Consider the following 17,775-nt stretch of genomic DNA (forward strand, 5'->3'; position numbering starts at 1 on the left):
GCTTTGAAATTTTAGCGAGACTTTGAATACTGCCGAATCTTGGGATGTATACCACTGATGACTTGTACTTCTGCCCATCTGTGTCTGTGCCAGTGTTGTGGTTAAGGTTTTCATCTTGAAAAAGAGATAGTAGCTTTTCCGCCAGCGTAAGACTCTTGGACAGTGTCTGAAGAAGGAAAATAACCAAGCACAGGTAATGTGAATTCTTAAGAAAAAAAACACAAACAAACAAGCAAGCAAACAAATCTATAAAAAAAAAAAAGAAGAGAAAACCCCAAAGTGTCAACTGACATCCATTCTACATATCACTGTGACTGAATACAAGACTAGGCTGTGACTGGGGAGCTTCAAGCAAGGCCAGAACTAGATGGCACAAATTTATTCTCTGAACATTTTGTGAGTTTTTGTCAAATTTTTTGGCGTAAGATATCCAGACTTTTTTTGCCAATGCCTTCTGAATACCATTAGAAAATTTGTGTGGCTTTTGATAGAAGCTTGGCATTGTATGAGGATTTTCTATATGTATCATTGAACTTCTGCATTTTAAAATGCACTATTGAGTTTATACCAAAAAGAGTGCTCCAAACTTGAACTTGATAAACTAGTGCCTTACTATAAACTGAGCTTTATGTGTGAGACATAAGGTCAGTTAATGTGCTTCCATTCCATGACAGTTTACAGTACTACAGTGTGTTTTAGCATATCTGTAAAACGTTCCAGCAAAGCCAAAGTCTTCATAAATGTGTTAAATCAATCATGTACAGTAAAGTAATGGCAAGGAGAGAGTGTGTAAGACAAAAGTGTTTTTGATGTTTAAATGAGTGAATATTGAGTGTGCACCGCGACTTCAAAGAGTTGACAGTAATACAAGTATATTGGACTCTGCTGCCAAGGTTTCTTCCTTCAGCTGACAGTAGTAAGCTCTGTGTCCAGAAGTGGTTGGTACGTTTCTGTCGTAGACTTGATTCTTGCCCGACTTTCACCACTAACAAACAGGGTCACAGAACATATATGTTTAATATTTTCATGAAAGTTTGTTTTCTTGAATAAGTGATGAAGGGAAAAGTGAATATTAAGTGAGCTATCAATGCTAGCTATAAAATGTTGTATATAAACCAGATGATATGACATGATACTTGCACTCGATGCTCAGTTGTTAAAAGCTAAGATTTGGAGATATTCAGTGGTTCAAGGTACAAGTTTATTTAAGAACTGAAAAAAAAAAAGCTGCACCCAATGAACCCCGTCTGTGCTTCATTGTAGCTAGTAAACATTGGCTTCAACTGGAAAGAATTTATGGATTGCATTGACGTCATCAACACGTCAGTATCAATTGAGTGATTTGTAAAAGAGAGTCTTTAGTCATTTTGGATTTACACCGCAGGCCCCTTTTGACACAATCTTAAGTGATATATTGATGGATAGTATTTCTGTATAAAGCTTTGATCTCATGAAGCAGTGCAAAGGTAGACGGGTAATAACAACCTTGTAACGTTACATTGATATTTGATACTTGGAGTCATATTTTAATTGTTGCAAGGAAATATAGAATGTATGAATCATAGCTTGCAGCTATAAGGAAATTCATTTGTTTCCCTCTTAATCAAATATTGCTCTTGCCAGATTAGCGTCTAGTCTTTGTTAAATCACAGTTTACAAGGATCCACATGTACGAACATAGATAAGTGTTCGAATGTTGCTAATCATGTGGTTGTTTAATCTTCGTGAACTTTGAAACCTTTAATGATTTCATTCAGGCAGTGATTACCAGCGTCAGCTGCTTCAGGAATCTTTTTTTTTTTTTTTTTTGAGTGTTTTATAAATCTCATTTCAAGATTTCCAGTTCATTGTGGAGAGGAGATTGTGAAGATTAACAAGTGCTTGGTTCGGCTCTTTAGTTCAGGGAAAGATATGCATGGAACCGCTCTTGCTGATGATAGGAACTCAAGAACAGATGTTGTTGTTTTGTTAAAGGGGATAATTCATTATTCATGCTATGTATCTGTAAAGCCATGAGGGTGACACTAGGAACGATGGACACCAACCTCTCTTCATTGTCTGTTACATGTTGAGACTTTGTTCAGTTAGAGAGGATTACATCAAGATTGTTTGCTACGTTGTAATACTGAAGAGAAGCTGGTGGTGTTTCACTGTATATGTAGGTCAGAGAAAGAGAGGAGAGAGAAACCATATGTCTGTATTTGCTCATGAAACCTACAAGGCAAACATAGATCTGCATGTTGCCATTATTACAAGTAGACTTACAAAAAAATTACTGGCTTGCTCCAAAGTACCCTGCGTGTACATTTGTGCTGCTTTGCATGGATTTGTAACTCATCTTGGATGGACAGATATTTCTGATGTGACATTCTTTTGAATTGTACGAAGCATTTGGACAATCTGAAAACTTGTCAGCAAGGTGACCGCATCTTCGCAAGGAAAGTAAAAAGTGGGGAAACACCAGGCAAGTGGGATCTCAGAGTTGTGGCCTTTGCATGGGATCTATGGAGCATTAAACCTTGTGCATCACTGCAGCAATTTGCAAACACCTGGTGTTTGTAGCATTTGCGGCAGGGGCATTTTATGGCTGCTGAGCTCGCACAGCTGTTGTACTCCCGCGAGTATCAATCGAAAATTACATGCAGTGGATCGACGAATGGGAGGAATTGATATTGAATTAGTGTGAGCACTGTATTGCATGCTACAATGCGAGACTTTAGCAGTGCTTTAGTGTATACCATTGTGTTCAGCAAGACAAACTTTGATACAGTGCAAGAGTTTTGCTCTCATTTTTGTTGAGAAAAAGAAGAGATAGAGAGTGTGAGAGAGAAACGCTTCCATCGAGATGGATCACACCTACGAGGGCGCAGAAGGCCCGTTCACCTCGCCGGATGACATCAAGTCCATCGTGGCGCAGAAGGCCCGCGAGCTCTTCCTTGTCTGCGACGTCGAGCAGAAGGGCTTCGTCAGCAAGCGGGACATGCAGCGGCTGGTCAGCGAACTGCCCCTGCAGCCAGACCAGCTGGAGGAGGTCTTCGACTCGCTGGACGACGACAAGAACGGATACTTGACCCTCGAGGAGTTTACCGAAGGCTTTGGTGAGTCGACTAGATGGTCAGTGTGACAACAAATGTAGCAGCTTTGCATATTCACATCAGTGGCATATATCATTTTATCCCTTTACCTTATATCAGCAAGAGAGAGGGAATTGAAATCATACTGTATACATCATATATGTAGCAACTTTGTACACATTTTTACAACTTCCTACAAATCGAGACTTCCGTACAATTTTGTGAGTAGTTAAATTTGTGATCTTGGAGTACAGTAATGAATGGACAAACATATGTGTGCCTGTCACATTTATTACAGGATCAGATCTATTAAATGTTGTTGCTTGTATTTAAATTTGCAAAAGCACCAGACTCGCCAAATTTGCAACAATTAAAAAAAAAACCCTTGCAAAATAAATGACATATAATACAGGTGAAAGAAAACATCTTTTCTATTCCTGCCATTGATTTCATATAGGGGTACACTGCCATCAGAAATGAATATCAGCGACATTAATTGGTGCTGAAGAAATGAAATTTGTCATATTTCTAATAAGCCAAGAGGTGGTTTCTCGGTTTGACCTTGGAGATCATGTCAATTATAAAGAAAAAAAAACAACAACACTGTCTGAAAATTTAGTTTTCAACTGATTTTTTCCCCACTACAATTCCCCTTACTGAAGACTAGAACCCTCATGTACAAACCCTCCTCCAACACCCCCTGCACTACCCCACCCCCAACTGCCTAGATATTGTTTGACAATGCCATCTGGTATTGGATTAACACGTATACTTAATGTAGCTCAAACAGGATGCATTTAGTAGATGAGAGGGCATGGTAATAAATTGTAATGTATTGTGCTAAAAAAAGAAAGCAAACAAAGATACACCAGGAATTTCTTTTATTGGGGTATTGGACAAAAATACAATAAAAGACTTATTACAGCAAGTGTGTCATTGTACATATACCAGATTTACAGCATATCCTGTGTATTGACAAATGAGAGTATTTACTATATATTAATCTATATTCATACAAAACTTGATTAATAGATGTATCTATTTTCCATTTCTTCCCACTCAGGTGGATTCCTTGGCCTCAACCATGGCCCCATCGGTCATGACGAAGCCGATGACGCCGGAGAGTTTGGCGACGACCACGACCAAGACTACCTGGATAGGGAGTACGAACTGGCCATGAACAGTATCGGAGCCACTGGGGCCATCGCTGAGTAAGTCAAAAGATGGATGGAAGCTCAGAGATGGACTCCGGTGCACCTAGGCCCGAATTCACAAAGGTGGTTTAAACCTGGTTTAAACCAAGACCATGGTACAAATTTAGACCATGGTCTAAAATAAGCGTGATATAGGCATACCTTTGACATGCATGTATTAATGCACGTTTGTTACTGGATGTCTGTTGGCGTATGCAGTCTGTCAATCATATTTACGCAGAAGAAATTTGCATAAACCATGGGTGGAATTTGTACCATCTTCGTGAATTCGGACCTCAGTGTTCATCAAATCTTGTATGATTAACACAGATTGTTTGCAATCCAGCTACTTCACCCTTAGCAGCAAAGGCTGTAATGAAAGATTGGCCACGGAAGTTGGTCCAAACATGCAAAATTATCAATTTTTTACATTTTCATCTTCTCCTTGGAGACAGATGATGACTGAACTCTTTCCAAACTTGCCCTAAATTATCAATGTTGGGAGGGGATTACAGTTTGTACAAATAGTGGTGTCCCCATGGGGGTCCTGAGGGTGGAGCCCAAATACCCAAATACCCATCGTAGGAGGTTGTTGTCCATGGGGCCTGCAGCAATCCCGAATCTCAAGATTGTTGAAATTGTTTGCCTTAGGTGAAGTGCCATGAAGACACAGTGTGCTGCTCAGTTGAATGTTAGACTTGCGAGTCTCTTATTTTGGTCAGAAAGTGGGAAAAATGCTTGCAGCTTCCAAATTTCTTATATTCCTTGTCTGCCTCCCTCTATAGGCACGATGCGGTCAAGGAACTGTGGAAGAAGCTCCACCAGGATGAACCAGGGATGGTTGGCCAGCTGGAAGACTTCATCCAACATGTCTGCACGGACATCCGCACTGCCCAGCTGAATACCGGCGAACTGGAGGCTGCCATGAAGAAGTGAGTTGTAGTGGTCAGTCGGTCACTCGGGTCGGTCATTCAGGATGGTCATTCAGGATGAAGTCGTAAGCGTTTACAGATTAATTTTCATGAAAGGAATCAAGATGGCTTCTATTTTTTTCCCCCTAAAATCTGTCACGTGGATGTATTTCATATTTCAGACTGTGTGCTGTGGTAATTTATACATTTGCAGGAAAAATTATGACTTTTTGTGCAAGTATTTCAGGGAACATATTCATTTTATGAGGGCATACTCTCATTTATGAAGGACAAGTATTGTTAGCTTGTTACTCTGTATCATAATAATGATAATGATGATAATAGTAATAGTTGTAGAAGTAGTACTTTGGCTAACTCCACTCATTGAATTACATATAATCTATGTACAAACATTTAACAACTGTGTACTTCATTCTTTGAAATGTATACATTAGAAATCTGTCTCATTGCATAATATACTATGTCTGCCTATATCTATCTCTCTCTCTCTCTCTGTCCATCTGTTTGTATGTCTGTCTGTTTGTCAATATGTCAATCTGTCTGTCCATCTGTCTGTGTGTCTGTATGTATGTCTCTCTTTGTCTGTCTATCTGTCTGTATGTCTATCTCACTATCTATCTGTTCATCTGTCTCTGTATTCCTATTTTTGTCTGTCTATGTCCACCTGTCTATGTATATGTCTTCCTCTGTCCATCTGTCCGTCCATATGTCTATATGTCTATCTTGGTCTATCTGTGTGTGTGTTTAACTCTGTCTGTCTGTATGTATGTCTAAATCTCTGTCTGTTTGTCTGTCCGTCTGTAGCCGTGACTCCAGTCACCAGGAGGACATTAAAAACCTGTATGAGGAGATGGAGAGACAGATCAGGATGGAGCGGGAGAGAATCCTGGCGGAGGTGAGGACCAGGGTTGCCATGGCAACTGGATGGGAGATGGGCGTGTCTCCATGCTGGAGACTTTCATCTCCTTCGGTGGCAAGACATTTGCTCCCGTGACAATTGCTCCGGTCTTATTTTCTTGAAGGACTTAGTGTTAGGGTTAGAGTTGTTATAGGATTTTAGGTTTAGTTTGATGTGAGGATTATGATTAGGGTTAGGGTTATGTTTGTAGTTGGAAACTGTGTTTGGCTTAGCATGCAGATATTTCATGGGAGCAATAATTTGTCGCAGGAGCAAATGTCATGGAACCTGTCCCTCAGCAGCTATGTTACACTTGACACAACTCATTTCTTAGATGTCATTCCCATCTCTTATTTCCCATTACGGTGTATATCGAAGGACTGCTTTTTGTAGTTCATAGCTCACAGGGTCTGTTGTTGCAAAAATTGTGTGGTGGTTTTTTTTAGCATTAAACTCGTTGAAGACTAGTCCCAAGTACACTCGGACAGGTGTCTATGGGAATTGCTTGTGATGGCACAATTAGCCTGTCCTCAACTGATTAGGGTTTGTTAAGGCTGATGGTAAAAGACTATGATAGATTCAGAGAAACTCACAAGTTTTTACTTTTTAAAAGCACATTGTTGTCATTTATCAACCACAATCTTTACAATTTTTTTTTAAAGATCACAATATCAAAGACATGAGTAGTAAGGTAGTATGTAGGACCATGCATCTACAATTTTTTGAACTGGAAATGCTGTTGACATTGCTTTTTAAGGTCACTGTAGGAGTACAATGTGTGTCCTGTATGAACTTCATTGAAAGCAACCATGGCAATAACATATTGTGTTGAATTAGGAATAAATGGTTATGTGTTACCTGATAGTGATTATTTCATGGTACATTGTAGATATACATAAAATTACTCTTGAAGATACAGTGCCCTAGATTTCTTCCAAGTGATCCGTTTCGCATATTTCATTGATATTTGTTTCCTTTGCTGAATGGTCAAATTCTTTCCAGGAAAGAGAGAGGGAGAGAAGGGTCAAGGAGCAGCTGGAGACTGACCTTCGCACCAAAGATGACCAGCTACATTCACTACTCAAGAAACAGTCCGAGGTAAGAAGGCCAACTGGACACGCTCCGGTTAAGTTTGTGCTTATTCATGGTGTGGAGATGTTGCCCCCTCTCCTGGACTCAAACTCAAAGGCGTTAGATCATTAATCTGTGTTTCCATGACAACTTGTCCGTACCTGAACTTCAGCCAAATAAGTTAGGCTTGAAGCCCATCCCACCTGCAAGGAAACTTGAAGCCTGTTCGCACGCACCTAAAATTAATGGTTTCTGAAAATTGATGTGTGTATTGCAGTGCAAAAATCAGTCCAGCTTGAATTTATTTGAAAATGTCAGGATAATTTGCCTTGCATGACATGTGTAAACAGCATGCAAAGTCTATCAATTTTGTAAATCCCATAAGCAGCAGAGTGAATTTGTTTTTGTTGTTATTCCCATGTGTGAATGGTTTTCACATTGGGATGCACACGGATACTGTAAAAGTGGAAATTTTCGTGGTGTTCAAATTTTTGTGCATTTCGCGCAACCAGAAACTAGCGCAAAAATAAAAGCACGCGAATATTTTTGCTTGCCATATGTTCCTGTGCGTGATGTCTTGATTCCGCGGAATTAAAAACACGTGAAACTCTTCTTGCCCGGCCAAACGCGAAAAATTAGTCGCACAAAAATATCCACGTTTACAGTACTTCCTGTGTGTTAATGCAGCTCTAGACAAACAGCTTTTCTTCTGAAGAATATAATAAATGAAATAATTTCTCCACTCACTTATATTTTCAATCAATCTTTATCAAGTGGCAAAGTCCCAGATAATATGAAAATCGCTCGAGTTGTTCCCATATACAAAAAGGGTCCAAAAGAATTTGTGAGCAATTATCGCCCGATATCTCTCTTAACCTCAGTCTCAAAAATTCTTGAAAGGCTTGTTTATAAACGAACTCTTAGATTTCTTGTTAATTGCAATATTCTTTCTAATTTCCAATTTGGATTCAGAAAACAGCATAGCACAACTCACGCATTATTAGCCTTCATTGATAAAGTAGCTCATGCTTTAGATGATGCTTCCCACACCATCGGTGTTTTTCTCGATTTTTCGAAGGCTTTTGATACCATTGACCATCAAATTTTGCATTATAAGTTAAGCCATTACGGTATCCGTGGGAGGGCTTTAGAGTGGTTTAAAGACTATCTCACAAACAGAAAACAATTTGTTTATATAAATGGCTATGAGTCAGGTATGACGTCAACTTCTTGCGGTGTCCCCCAGGGTTCTCTTCTTGGCCCACTTTTATTCATCCTGTACATCAACGATCTCCAAAATTCGTCACAGATTCTTTCTTTTATTTGTTTCGCTGATGATACAAATTTATTTCTATCTCACCGCAATCCCAATACCCTCGTAAGTATAATGAATAATGAATTGAAATTTGTTCAGTCCTGGATTTACGCTAACAAGTTATCATTAAATGTTGATAAAACACATTATATGTTATTTAGCAATTCCTTGCAAGTTATTCCTGATGTTAAGATTAATGATATTAACCTAACCCGAGTAGATAGTACAAAGTTTTTAGGACTTTACATCGATAGTGACCTTTCCTGGAAAACTCACTTTAATTTTTTATGCAAAATTTTGTCACGAAATACAGGAATCCTAAACAAACTGAAACATTTTTTGCCCAACCATATCTTGCAGATTGTATATTCAACCATGATTTCCCCATATCTTAATTATGGAATTCTTGCGTGGGGTAACGCATCTAAATACTTACTGGATTCACTTTTTCTTCTTCAAAAGCGAGCGATCAGAATTATTAACCATGCTGGGTATTTATCTCACACTAACGCCTTATTTCAGAAAAATAAGATTTTAAAACTGATAGATTTGTTTGGTTATAATTTAGGTATTTTTATGTATAAACTTTCCTCAAAAGATCTTCCTGGTGTCTTTTTACAGATGTTCATAAGAAACAATTCTGTCCACCACTATCCAACTCGCCAGAGTGACGCTTATCACCTTCCACGAACTCGAACAGTTTTCGCTAAAAACACAATTATGTATACAGGTCCTAAATATTGGAATGATCTCCCAACAGAGGTTAAAAGCTGCTTGTCCTTATCATCCTTTAAGCGTAAACTCAGACAGCATGTATTGAATAGCTACAACACACAAGTGCACTAAAATTCCTTTTTATTATGCTGATAGCTGCTCTGTTATACTACTCGGTTGTTGCCATGTGAACAGACTCATGCATATACATTTTAGTTGCATGCTCTCTCAAATTCCTTCCCATCGGTGTTTTTCCTTCCACTTCTAGTAAGACCTTGGTCGTGTCGCATAGTTTCCCCTCCTTTCTTTTTTTCCTTTCTTTTATGCATCATTGCAGCTGGCTGGTATATCACATATAGGAATTGCAACTGATTCATGTTCTCCATTTTTTTAATCTTTCCCCGTGTCTATGGAAGCTGGAATGTTTAAACCCTAATAGTACTTAAGTATTCACGTCATTGTCACTCCCATGTCTAAATTGCTATGAGAGCAACTGCTACAGTGTGCAGCATGTGGTTACTTGTTCTCATTTTATCACACACATAAATGCATGTGAGAAGAATCTTCTGAGCCCCGAGTAATAGTCATTCTCTTTTGTTTATCATTACTTTTGGTCTTAATTGTACCCGTGCTCCTCATCCTGTTCCCCTTACTAGGCTTTTGTTGGGACCTACACTCAACAAGCTTTGCTTTTTAGTAGGTTCCATCGTATTTCTCTTCGCATCCTTTACTTTGATTGAAAATGACACATCGACCGTTATGTATTACTTTTGTATTCCTATTTCTTCATGTATATATCCAAGATGGACATTCTGTATTTTATTTTGTTATATACCATGTATTTTCCATCGAGAAATACGAAAATAAATTGAAATTGAAATTGAAATTGAAATTGAAACAAGCAAGTGGTGAATTGGTTTGGGAATCCTAGTTACACAAGAAGAGTTTTCACAATGTCATATCAATGTTAATGATCAACTAAAGCAGTGCTGTTTTCCTCTTTGTGCAGCTGGAGAGGAAGGTGTATGAGCTGAGTTTGATGGAGTCTGAGGTTAAGGAAGAAAATGAATCACTCCAGGAGGTGGGTTAAGGAAGATGTCCTTCTTTCAATATGAGTTGAATTGAATTGAGTTGAATTGAATTGAATTGAAATGAATTGACTTTAATTGAATTGAATTGAAATGAATTGAATTTTAAATTGAATTGAATTGAAATAAATTGAATTGACTTGACTTTAATTGAATTAAATTGAATTAAATTGAATTGAAATGAATTGAATTGACTTGACTTTAATCGAATTAAATTGAATTGAATTGAAATGAATTAAATTGACTTGAATTGAATTGAAATGAATTAAATTGAATTGAATTAAATCAAATTAATTGAATTAAATAGAATAGAATAGAATAGAATTGAATATTAGAAATACAGCCAAGTGTCATGAATTTGGTGGGTCTGGAGGTGGTTTGTACAGGAGGATGAAACCCAAATGTATATGAGTATTTAGTGAATGCAGGTACACATAATATGTAACAGACTTGATTAGCATTCATGCTGTTTTTCTTGTACTTTTTATCCTGTATTCATGCATGTGTCTGTTATGTATTATGCCATGTAAACATGAATATATATCCACTTCAACATTAGCAGAATATGTCAGTGCAGTTTGAGGAAAATTAGACAATCTGTTTTAAAGTTTTTGACATTTTTCAAAGTTTTGATACAGCCATCACACTGGATGAGAAGACCACACTTTGTAATATCATGTATGGAAAACAATATAACAATTAAGAAAACTCCAAATATTTTCATGTTTTTGTTTATGATTGTTAATCATTGACAAACCCTACTCTCAGTACTATTTGTGTGTTGTTGGTGTTGTTGTTTTTTTTACACCTCTGCCACGGAACTGGGTTATGAATCGATGTTGATTTGTTTATTTGTGTATATATGCAAAATAATTTTAAAAGATGTGGACGGATTTGGATGAAACTTGCAAGGAAAGTTGATAATGATGCACGGAACAGATGATTAAATTTTGGTAGTGGTCTGGGGATTTTTATGGATTTTTGAAGGATTTTTAAATTTTTTTTTGCCGATAGGGTGACTGAACTTAGGAGTTCAAGCTACGCATGTGCTCTAAGCACATGCTCTGCTTGGGCGAGGCGCCGCCAGCACTTAGCTGGAAGCTGATGACGTAAACAAAAGGCTTCTATATTTGGAAATTGGACGATTTTCAGCATGCATGTATGTGTGGAAGTGAACTGCTTGGCGGAGGTCTGTGCTCTTCAAGTGCTTTTCTAGTATTATTTTGTTTTGTTTTGTTTTGTTTTGTTTTGGTTTTTTTTTCGCACAGAGAAATGATGATTTGGCAGAGAGACTGGACCAAACGGAGAGGAACCTGAAGGATTCCAAGAACTACCTCAAGGAGATCCAGGAGAGGATTCGCAAAGAGAAGAGGGAGAGGGCACAGTGAGTGGCAGAAGGGAGCTAGTAACCAACAGTAACTTAGGGGAAGAGGGAGAGGGCACAGTGAGTGGCAGAAGGGAGCTAGTAACCAACAGTAACTTAGGGGAAGAGAGAGAGGGCGCAGTGAGTGGCAGACAGTAACAGTTTCAGATGATGGGGTTGTTCTAGGGCACTTACCCCTGGACAATAACCCCAGACCCTTCCCCTGACCATAACCCTATAATCCTAATCCTGAATCTAATCCTAACTGTAACCCAAACTCTAACCCTAACCCTAACCCTAACCCTAACCCTAACCCTAACCCTAAACTTTACTTTAATCGTATCACTAACCAGTTTAGCCTGAGGGTAATTGTCCTTGGGGCTTAATTACCGTGATACGGATGGGTTTATTTATTTAGGGGAAGAGAGAGAGGGTACAGTGAGTGACAGAAGGGAGCAAGTAACCAACACTAACAGTTTGAGATGATGGGGTTTTAAAAGAGGGAAAGGACACAGTGAGTGGTAGAAGGAAGCAAGTGACTGACAGCAACAGCTTGAGTTGACGGGGTTTTTAGCTCACCTGAGCCAAAGGCTCAAGTGAGCTATTGCGATCGCCCTTCGTCCGGCGTCCGTCGTGCGTCGTCCGTCGTCCGTCGTCCGTCGTCCGTCGTCCGTCGTGCGTAAACTCTTTACATTTTCATCTTCTTCTTGAAAACCCCATGACCGATTTTCATCAAACTTGGCAGGTAGCATCCCTAGGGGGTTAGGAACTCAATTTGTTAAAATGGGCACCATGCCCCACCCAGGGGGCCCCCAGGGGGGCCCAAACCCCCCAAAATTAAGGAATCTGTAAAAATCTTCTTCTCTAGAACCAGAAGTGATAGAGCTAAGTTAATACTATGAGTTAGTACATTGATGACTGTAGTTTCAAGTTTGTTCATGGCAGAATCAGGGGTGCCCCCCTTGGGACCCAGGGGAGGGGGGTGGGGAAGGGTTCTAATGGGGCCTAAATTGTACATTTTCATCTTCTTCTTGAGAACTCCATGACCCATTTTCACCAAACTTGGCAGGTAGCATCCCTAGGGGGTTAGGAACTCCATTTGTTAAAATGGGCACCATGACCCACCCAGGGGGCCCCCAGGGGGCCCAAACCCCCCAAAATTAAGGAATCCGCAAAAATCTTCTTCTCTAGAACCAGAAGTGATAGAGCTAGGTTAATACTATGAGTTAGCACATTGATGACTGTAGTTTCAAGTTTGTTCATGGCAGAATCAGGGGTGCCCCCCTTGGGACCCGGGGGGGGGGGGGGGGGGGGGGTGGGTGAGGAGGGGTCCTAATGGGGCCTAAATTGTACATTTTTATCTTCTTCTTGAGAACCCCATGACCCATTTTCACCAAACTTGGCAGGTAGCATCCCTAGGGGGTTAGGATCTCAATTTGTTAAAATGGGCACCATGCCCCGCCCAGGGGGCCCCCAGGGGGCCCAAACCCCCCAAATGAAGGAATCTTTAAAAATCTTTTCTAGAATCAGAAGTTATAGAGCTGAGATAATACTACTGTATGAGTGAGTACATTAATGACTGTAGTTTCAAGTTTGTTCATAGGAGATCCAGGGGTGCCCCTCTTGGGGGTAGGGGGGGGGGGGGGTGGTTGGAAGGGTCCAAATGGGGGCCTGAATTGTACATTTTCATCTTCTTCCTGAAAACCTCATGATGGATTTTTGTCAAACTTGGCAGGTAGCATCCCTAGGTGGTCAGGATCTCAATTTATCAAACTGGGCACCATGCCCCACCCAGAGGGCCCCAGGGGGCCCCAATTCCCCCAAATTAAGGAATCTTGAAAAAATTGGGCCCTTATTGTACATTTTCATCTTCCACTTGAGAATGCCTCATCAAATTTTGGTAGAGCTGTGAATAATTTAGATTAGTGACTGCGTGAAAGGTGAACTTGCGATACTCAGGTGAGCGCTAGACCCACGGGTCTCTTGTTTAGTTTAGAAGAGGGAGAGGGCACAGTGGCAATTTGAATTATTTGGCATACTTTCCACTGTATGTCTACGTGTTTATATACATGTATACATAATCATATGTATGATTTTTATACATATATACATGTACACACATGTTCATACACATACACATATACACATACCAGGTATTCATAATCAGTTACACATATACATAATAATGAAGAGTTTTTTTTTTTTTTTTTCAAAATAAGCTAAGCGCCATTTTTTAACATTTCAAAGTAAGTCCATCAGGTAGAGCAAAATTAAACCTTTCCAGTAATACCTCACTTGTGACATAAACAAGAAATATTCTCTAAGCTATGATGAAAATATCCTGTATTTTCTTATTACTTTCTTTGTTTTTAGCAGCTTCAATCACAAATATCTCAACTTAACAATTTGGAGTTAGCTCATTTTGCAGTGAAACTCTTCATATATATCATATACTTATGTATACATTTACATATACATACAAACATACATATACATATTCATAGGTTTTGTGGTTTCACTGATAACATACGAGGCATGCATAACATTACGTATCCAGGATGGACAACTAGTAAAAGTGAATAGTAACTTCATCCCTGGCATTCAAACTGCACATACAGCTGTAAGCAATGCAATTTTAAATTAAATGAATGGTTTTGCAGAAGAAAACACCTGTTGCAAAATGTGTTGGCAGTGCCAACATTTGACAGAAGGCAAAGTTTACTCTGGCCAGCCTCTTAAATGTCGCCATGGCAACAGACAATGAGGAAATCGATCGACGCATTCTTTTGGGATGTGTCATCCATTGGTTACTGACATCACATGTGTATGCCAGATGCTTGTGTAGACATAGTTTCCTGGTGAGATCAGCTTGTAGTTTGCTGCTGCCCAAGAACTATTTTAGTGTACTGTACCTACATGTATGTTTTATTGTTATGCAGTAACAAAGATGCCAACTGTTAAATTTCTGCAGTGTTTTGTACTGTTTTTTTCCCCAAATATGTATTGCAGGTTTCATTGAAAATACTGTCTTCCCACATTGTGTTAATACTGCACATGTCTTTTGTAGGAAAGCTAAAAATACTTGTTTTTACACCAAAAATACACGTTTTCAGGTCCCAGAATACTGCAATGCTGTATTACATGGTTGGCATCCCTGCAGTGAATGAATAATATGTTACAACAGGATCATGTTTTCTTTTCTTTTCTTTTCTTTTCTTTTTTTTTTTGGGGGGGGGGGGGGGAGGTAGGTTGGAGATACTTAAAATGCAAGTCAATGGCATGTCCAAGTGAACTTTATAACCCTCTCTGTGCCAGCGACTTTGGACTGTGTATACAATGCTTTAGGGTTTGCCATGCCAGTCAACACTCAAAACTCACGAAGAGTTATTAGTTGCATTTAAATCAGACAGACAGAATGGTCAAAGTTTTATCATGATTGGATGTAAAGTAACAGAGTTATGGAATTTTGAAATTATGTCTGTTTTCGTTCAATAATAATATTGGTCACACCCACATAGACAAATTAACTAAGGTGGTGATGTGATCAACTCACAGCTGTTCCTTATTGTGCTGAAAATGTGATGAAAAATAAGATTTTTTGGTCAGTGATTTAGCTCCTACACCCCTTTCCTCCCAAAGTCATAATTTGCTGGGGGGTTTGAATGATACATCAATGTGAAGGATACAAGTTTTTCTCTTTCATTTTGATGAAAAAAAAAAAGAATTGTGGCAAAGATTTGTATGCAGGTCAATGGAAGATTGGAAGTCATGACATCACCATTCATTTTCTCCTTTGTTTTGTTTGTATCCAGGAATAATGTTAGAGTGGCACAAGGAATTATGCAAGAGAGAGAAAGTCTCTTTAACCAGCTTGATCACCTCAAGTAAGTCATCCTTTACTTTCTTACATATAATTCATTCAAAGAAGAGATATCATGAATGTTATTGACTTCTGAAGAATATTTTTAGTGAGTCAATATATATGAATGAAGATCAAGAAATAACGATAAAAGATAATGAAGGAAAGTTTAGTCATTTATCTTACTTTCACTTTATTTCATTTTGTTTTCCTTTTTGGAAAGTGTAAAGAGGAGACATTCATTCAAATGAAAATCCATACAAACAAAGAAAAGCCGAGACATTGAAAGCGACTCAAAATAAGATAATGATTAGGTAAAACAAGATTACGAAGATGAGACGTTACATCTTCATACTATGGCAAACAGACTGGCTGAACCAGTCTCCCATAATACATAACTCTATGTGCTTTCTTTGAAAAACTTGATCATGGTGTTATGGTCACTTTGGATCATTTCCACAAAAATCGAATGAGCGATTACTGCACTTGTACAATCTGTGACCGATAATGAAATGTGGATCATTCTCAAATTTCTTTTTCTCCCTCTTCCCCCCCCCCCCCCCCCCCCCCCATTCCCTCCCTTTAACCAGGAGCATGAACCAACAGCTTCAGGATGACCATGACATGAGGTTACAGAGAGCGGTGAGCGGTGACGTCCATTTCACTCTTTATATGCCCAGGCACTTAAAGGACAAGTTCACCTTCATATATGTGTTGATTGAGATATTAAAGCAGCAATGAAAATAGAACACATCAGTGAAAGTTTGAATAAAATCAGACAATGTCTATTCAAAAGTAATGAATTTCTAAAATGTCTGTGCAGTCACTGCTGGATGAGAAGTGTACTGCAGTTGATGATGTCACATGCGTAGAACGATACAAAGAAAATATTTAAAGAGAATTCCACAAAATTTCCTTTTTTTTAAAGAAAGTACATATTCCCTCAACTTGAAACTGACATATGTTAAGGGTAATATACTCCCCCTGCCTTCTGAAAGAGGCAAGTCATGTGCTTTTTTATTATGCCAGAAAAGTGAAAATATATTAATTTTCTTTATATACTCTTTATATTGTTCTGTACATACGTGATATCACAAGCTGTAGTAGTCTTCACATCCAGAAATCATGGAACTGAAACTTCAAAAATTCATAACTTTTGAATGGATTGTCTGATTGTACTCAAACTTTCACTAATGTGTTCTCCTAATATTACTGCATTCTCTCAATCCACATGTTTATGAAGGTGAAATTGTCCTTTAATTTAACTTCTAAGCTTTTTTTTTTGTCAGTATCGAAACTTGACCTGCAATGAACTTGTACATAGTTGTGAAGTTTAGCCAGCCAGCTCAAGTATACAAGTGTAGCAATGCTCCTCAGTCCTTTAGGAAGGCCATGGTGATACAAACCCCACAAGACCACCACAAAATATATGGCGTACTGTATACGCTGTAATTTTCATGTACAGATATTTTCGCTAATGAGGAGGGTCACAGACATTTTCGCAAGGTGTTGTTTTCGTGAATTGACACAAAGGCCTTCGTAAGCGCACTATTACCTTAGCGCATGGTGACATTTTCGCATGTTGTTAAATTCACAGTCCAACTGTGATTCGCGAAATTCAGAAAAATTAAACCCTTGCAAAAATAACAACTTTATACAGTATACATTAGCTCTTCATTTAACTTACCTGCCTTTTTTTGTGTGCGTGTGTGTGTGTGTGCATTTTTAACATCATATCATCTGGTTTTGATACACTCAAATGTCAGATTGCTTGGTAATCTTGTAACATTTCTTCTGTGTAAAAGAAAAAGAGAAAAGAAATTATAATAAAAAAAAATGCAGCAATTATTCAATCTTCCAACCGTTTCCTCACTGCACCTCACATCTCAATCATCTTTTCTTTTTCGTCCAAGATGTCTGACCCCAGCGGGGAGGCGAGCAAACAGCAGGGCGCCCTCGTGAAGCAAGGCTCCATCATGTCCAACTACTTCGAGGAAGGGGTCATCGGGTAAGAGGTCATTGCGCACGGTGACCCAATTTTTGACAAAGTGCAAGAATTTGTCACATGAGTGCCACATGATTAGAATTGGCTTTCATGTTACATGTAGTTTGAAAGTGTAGGTTAAAATTTCATACAGCTACATATAGTTAGTACAGGCTGTCCTTTTGTTTTTGTTTTTGGGGTACGGAGTAGCATTAGAATCGCTAGTGAGTTACTAGTAATAGCAAGTTCGATAGTCAACTTGCAGGTGTAGCAAACAGGTATAT

At 38.8% G+C, this 17,775-nt stretch overlaps 1 protein-coding gene across 1 annotated transcript; it reads left to right on the forward strand.

Annotated features, from left to right (window-relative positions):
- The first annotated feature begins 2,838 nt into the window (after positions 1–2,838).
- On the forward strand, positions 2,839–17,519 carry LOC139714614 (EF-hand calcium-binding domain-containing protein 4A-like). The gene is made up of 10 exons (XM_071626295.1): positions 2,839–3,098; positions 4,138–4,285; positions 5,053–5,199; positions 6,004–6,094; positions 7,100–7,195; positions 10,207–10,278; positions 11,554–11,669; positions 15,461–15,532; positions 16,098–16,149; positions 17,421–17,519. The coding sequence occupies exons 1-10, from the start codon at positions 2,846–2,848 to the stop codon at positions 17,517–17,519; spliced, it is 1,146 nt and encodes a 381-aa protein (XP_071482396.1). The 5' UTR covers positions 2,839–2,845.
- Positions 17,520–17,775: the final 256 nt, after the last annotated feature.

The sequence above is a fragment of the Diadema antillarum genome, unplaced genomic scaffold, assembly GCF_040938485.1.
Source record: "Diadema antillarum isolate AM-2024a unplaced genomic scaffold, OU_Dant_1.0 seq00002341_RagTag, whole genome shotgun sequence".
Classification (NCBI taxonomy): domain Eukaryota; kingdom Metazoa; phylum Echinodermata; class Echinoidea; order Diadematoida; family Diadematidae; genus Diadema; species Diadema antillarum.

Coding starts and splice junctions, on each gene's coding strand:
- LOC139714614 (XM_071626295.1), top strand. CDS start 2,846: ATGGATCACACCTACGAGGGCGCAGAAGGCCCGTTCACCTCGCCGGAT. Junction 4,286..5,052: donor GCCACTGGGGCCATCGCTGA/GTAAGTCAAAAG, acceptor CTCCCTCTATAG/GCACGATGCGGTCAAGGAAC. Junction 5,200..6,003: donor CTGGAGGCTGCCATGAAGAA/GTGAGTTGTAGT, acceptor GTCCGTCTGTAG/CCGTGACTCCAGTCACCAGG.